This window comes from Lactuca virosa, chromosome 2, assembly GCF_052849685.1.
Source record: "Lactuca virosa cultivar CGN04683 chromosome 2, Lactuca_virosa_CGN04683_v6, whole genome shotgun sequence".
Lineage (NCBI taxonomy): Eukaryota > Viridiplantae > Streptophyta > Magnoliopsida > Asterales > Asteraceae > Lactuca > Lactuca virosa.
In genome coordinates, this window is record NC_136427.1 from 302129506 (window position 1) to 302135314 (window position 5809).

A 5809-nucleotide genomic window follows, 5' to 3' on the forward strand; every position below is an offset into this window, starting at 1 on the left:
GGACCATTTTTGCGATTTTGTCTATAATATAACTTAACTAATACAAAATAAATACCTTCCAAATATAATATATTAAAGTGATTTTTTATAAGTTTCTTCATATTTAATTTGGTGATGATGCGTTTTCTTTTTGTGATATTCAATTCCACAAATTCCTTAACAATTACAACAACATATAATTGAATTCAGCTAATCAAATAATCAATTCCTTGAAAAAAAAGTCAACCGTTTGAAGTTTGGATGATTATCATTGGTATTGGTATGATGATTTTATTTTGGCATCTTATTTAGTTTAACATATCCAAATACATTCATAATCCTTATCTCGTTCTCGCTTAGTAAATAACTAAATATGATGGGTGCATAGGATAATTTGAGTGTCCGTACTTACTTTAAGCTTGTAATTAATATGTAAAGCTATTGCTAAAATAAAGTTGTTAGTCTTAAACAATCAGCTTGTTATCTACAGATGTTAATTAATCAGTTACGATGAGATTTAGTTGATCAAATAATTAACGTTCCATTTATTAATGATTGACTTGTTTTGTATATATTAATATTAATATTGTTGGGCTCCATGAGGAGTTGAAATTCCGTGTTGTCCATAGCAACAATAATATCCTGGCTGCTCCAAAATCCAAATGGAAAGTAAAATAAATTAGAAAATGTTCATAAAAAACATTGCTATATATTTTGTTGGGCTCACGTCGTTTATATAAACGCGTCGTCATGGCGCCCACTCCCATATTTGAAGGCTACAAGCAAAAGAACAAGTCAATTGTTTATAGAAAGAAGGCAATGAATATGAATGTATCAACTACATATTCATATATTTATGTTAGCAAAATAAAATAAAATTTTGAAGATAGTCTAAAAATCTTTGGAGACGAAAAAAAAAACATGTTTGAGATATGTTATGTATTTATTTATTTTATTACTAATGAACTTCGAAAGAACATATTTTTTTGGAAACGACAAATGAATTAGGAGAAGCCTCACCACAATATTTCAATGGTGACCCCTAGTTCGAGCTTTTTTACAGGGCAAACTCAGTCTCCATGAGAATTTACAGAGAAAACTTTCCACACACGAGGCATAATTGCAAAAGACAAATTAAACATGTTTAAAGATTTGAACTTCTGACCTCAAACCTATATGGGTATCAAACCCGGTGCATCAATCTAGCTACGCTAGACATCATTTGCTCGAAATAACATATAAGTGTAAAACTTATAGCTATGATCAAAATTAATCATTTTCAACTATTTAGAGAAGCTTAACTATATATAGGTGGTTGCAAAAATTAATCATTTAAAACTATTTAGAGAAGCTTAACTATATATCGATCTGTCTTTATATGTGATATTTCAATATTTAAAAGAATATGAACAATTATTCAATAAACTTTTTTCAGGACACACTAAAATACATGTATTGGAAATTTGAAAAATATATAATAATACATAAAACCATCTAAAATATTCATCTTAAAACAGAGGTGTTGATGGTATGACTTGTTAAACAAGCGTTGTTTATGATTTGTTTAAAGACGCATGGATCATCTCCTTTCTTAGATAATGACATGATGTTGTTAGGTTAAGTGTGCACCTCATGTACAATGAGAATTGTTAGTGTATAAAAAATTAAAAATAAAAGCTCCTCAAACTGTATTATGTTTTCTGAACGACAATAAAATATTAGGAAAAAAAATAATGATAACGAGAAGTCATGAGTATAACAAAGATGAGAAAGTCCCACAAAGTACTTAACACATAAACAAATTAATCAGCCGAATACATTTTACACTATATGAAAATCCACAAAACTGAAAACCACTTAACGTTATCAAATGGAAAGTGATTCGTACACAACAGTTTTTATCTGTACTTAACAATTTATGTTTAATAGAGTTGTGCAATATAACAATTTAAAGCACAAATTATTGTGTATGGATAAATTTTGTTATGTACGAATCAAAGACATTACATTTGGAAAGTTGTGATATAAACTGCATAAGCCATATTCAAAACCGAGTGAATGTCTGAAATTAATTGAGAAAGATCGATCGAAATTCCACCGCTTATAGATTCTCCGAAAGCTCGCTAGCAATAGAACAGGAAATAAATAGGTGATAATGTGTTAACTTTAAAAGGAACAATACAATTGCAATACGTGTGTTGTGTTCGGTAAACCCATTAATTCGTTCCTAACCTTTTTGATTTTTTTAGGCATGAGCTTTCCCTTTTAATTTCTTCCCAATTGAGATCGATGTCTTTTCATTTAACCCAATAAAGATTTAATTACTTTTATTCATGATGAAGTTTAATATATTATGAATCATTCATGAAAAATATTACATATGATTGCTCATGTAATTAATCTGGTCATAACATCTAATTTTGAGAAATAAGTAAAGAACATTAAAAACTGACTTTTAAAAACAGATATCAAAACCGGGTCCTAGCTAGTTATTGGTGATACAAATAATAATAATAAATATGTAATTCAAACAACCCTGAGAATTGAAACAGTTTGTTTATAAGAGAATCTTCCTTCTAACATCCACATCTAATTTGCAATTGGCGACATTGTCAAATGTCAACTTCCTCTCAATTCATAAATTGACATTATAGACATATATATAGCGATGTATCTCACAAACAAAGCAACACACAAACTGTTTAGCCATGGCGATGAACCTACCCTTGCTTATACTCATCGCAATTTCCATTTCTGCATGTCTTTCCTCAGCCTTACCAAACGACATGAACTGGTGGTGCGATAAAACGCCGAACCCAGAGCCATGCAAGCATTTCATGAGCAGTAAAACTCAAAAATTGGGTTTCATTTTTGGCAAATCCGATTTTCGCAAAGCGGCTTTGCAATTAGCCATGGAAAGGGCACTTAACGCCGAGAGTCACACCAAATGGCTCGGCCCAAAGTGTCGAAATGAGCGAGAAAGGGCTGCATGGTCTGACTGTCTAAAGCTCTACGAAAGCACTATCCTGCAACTAAACCAGACCATCGACCCAACCATCAAGTGCACCGATGCCGATACACAAACATGGCTCAGCACCGCGTTGACCAACCTCGAGACTTGTCGAGCTGGGTTCGTGGAGCTTAATGCTTCGGACTACATGTTGCCACTCATGTCTAATAATGTTACGAAGCTTATTAGCAATACTTTAGCGCTCAACAATGGTTCGACGAAGCCAATCGAGAGTTATAAAGGTGGGTTTCCGACGTGGGTTTTTCCCGGAGATAGAAAGCTTTTGCAGACGGCGGCACCGAAGGCTAACCTTGTGGTGGCGCAGGACGGGTCCGGGAACTATAAGACAATCAAGGCGGCGATTGATGCGGCTGCAAAGAGAAGTGGGAGTGGGAGGTTTGTTATTTCAATAAAGAAGGGTGTTTATAGAGAGAATATTGAGATTGGGAACAAGATGAAGAATATTATGCTTGTGGGTGATGGACTGAAGAATACCATCATCACCGGCAGCCGGAGTGTTGGCGGAGGGTCCACCACCTTTAATTCCGGCACCGTTAGTAAGTCACATCTCCCCCTTTCTCTTCCTCAAAACAATAAAAAGGACTTTTACAAATGTTTCCACTTGTCAACAACGATAGAAAAGTTCTTTATATTTTAAAGACGATTTCTTGCATACCGAATCAAGAAAGTGAAAAGTCATTCAATTGTAACCATATATTCATTCTTTACTTGTACTGCTACAGTTGTAACCGGGTCCGGATTCATTGCACGTGGAATAACATTCCGCAACACCGCCGGCCCTCAGAACCACCAAGCGGTAGCGTTAAGGTCTGGCGCCGATTTATCGGTGTTCTACCTCTGCAGCTTTGAAGGATACCAAGACACTCTCTACGTCCACTCCCAACGCCAATTCTACAAAGATTGCTACATTTACGGCACTGTTGATTTCATCTTTGGAAACGCCGCCGTGGTTTTCCAAAACTGCATGATCTATGGAAGAAGACCCATGGCTTCTCAAAAGATCACCATCACAGCACAAGGCCGAACTGATGACAACCAGAACACAGGGATCTCGATTCAGAATTCTAGGATCATGGCAGCATCTGACCTAAAACCTGTCTTGAGCTCGTTCAAAACATTCTTGGGCCGGCCATGGAAGCAGTATTCGCGAACGGTTTTTATGAAAAACTATATGGAGAGTTTGGTGGACCCGGCCGGATGGTTGGAATGGGATGGGAATTTTGCTCTTAATACTTTGTATTACGGAGAATATAGGAATACTGGACCGGGTTCTTCAACCAGCCGGAGAGTGAAGTGGCGTGGGTATCGAGTTATCACTAACACCAACGAGGCTTCTAAGTTTACGGTGGCAAATTTCATCGGCGGCCAGTCGTGGTTGCCTGGTACCCGTGTGCCATTTCATGCTGGCCTTTAAAGTCTACTTGATGTTTAATGTTTGATCAAATTCTTGTATTTTTTGATTTACCATCATTTTACTCGTTACATTTCTTCCCTTCAAATAATGAGAGTTTATTAACTACAACATAGATGTGTTAAAGTTTAAGAAAATAAAAAGATGGAATAGCAACTTGAATGTATTGCATAGTTAAAGGGCATTGGGCGTAACATGCGAGCACTATAATGTACATATATTGAAAATGTGTATCCAGCATCCTAACAAAAAATGGTTGCGAGCACTATAATGTAAATATATTGAAAATGTGTATCCAGCATCCTAACAAAAATGGTTGCGAGGTTGAAGTCCCGTGCTGGGTTCCAAAATAAATAAAATATTTCATAAATTTCATATAATTTTATAGGATTGTCATAAATATAATATAGTTTTATAGGATTGGCAATCGAAGACAAGACACGATAAAAATACACGTCACAAAACGAGATTGTGGTGAAATTGAAATTTGAATTTTGTAACGCCCCGAAATTTGAATTTTGTAACGGCCCAAAATTCAGAACAAGATTTTTCATTTAAAAATAAAAGTATTTATTCAATTTACAACAACAATGATCTAGATAACACTATTTGATTCAAACATTTATCAGAGTATTGTCAAAAGTCATCATGTGCGGAAATCTCCAAATGGATGCGATGCAATCGAGCCGTGCCCCTCGTTTAATATAAGAAAACCTGAAACATTTAAACTACAAACCGTAAACACAAAGCTTAGTGAGTTCCCCAAAATATCACATACAACACATCACAAATAAACAACTATGGGCTATCAGCAACCCTGGAGAATACCTGAAGTCTCAGTGGGCAAACAACACGCCCTGTGAGTTATCAACAACCCTGAAGAATACCGAAGTCTCAGTGGACAAACAACACGTCCTGTGGGTTAACAGCAACCCTGGAGACTACCGAAGTCTCCGCACACATAGTAACACATATCACAGTAACAACAAATAAGACCCAGCTGGTCATCGCGCGCACACACACACACACACACACACACACACATATATATATATATATATATATATATATATATATATATATATATATATATATATATATATATATATATATATTACCACACAGGCAAGTACAATCCAGTAGGCTAACATTGGTGCATTCGACCGGCGAGTATAGTGAGAAGACTCACCTCAATCCGATGCTAATCAATCATGCACACCCACACGAGCTGCCGATATGAATGCTCCTCCCACTAATCATAACCAAAATGATCTTGATTAACAATTAAGGCAATTATCCATAAACAAGGGTCCATATTATATTCCATCATGCCAAGGGAAAGACCATTTTACCCTTCCCTTACTTGACCCATCTAACCATGGCCCAAA

General features: G+C 35.6%; 1 protein-coding gene across 1 annotated transcript; it reads left to right on the forward strand.

Moving 5' to 3' along the window:
- The first annotated feature begins 2622 nt into the window (after positions 1-2622).
- Positions 2623-4532, forward strand: LOC145161549 (pectinesterase 2-like). The gene is made up of 2 exons (XM_079081096.1): positions 2623-3546; positions 3733-4532. The coding sequence occupies exons 1-2, from the start codon at positions 2688-2690 to the stop codon at positions 4422-4424; spliced, it is 1551 nt and encodes a 516-aa protein (XP_078937222.1). The 5' UTR covers positions 2623-2687; the 3' UTR covers positions 4425-4532.
- The last annotated feature ends 1277 nt before the right edge of the window (positions 4533-5809 follow it).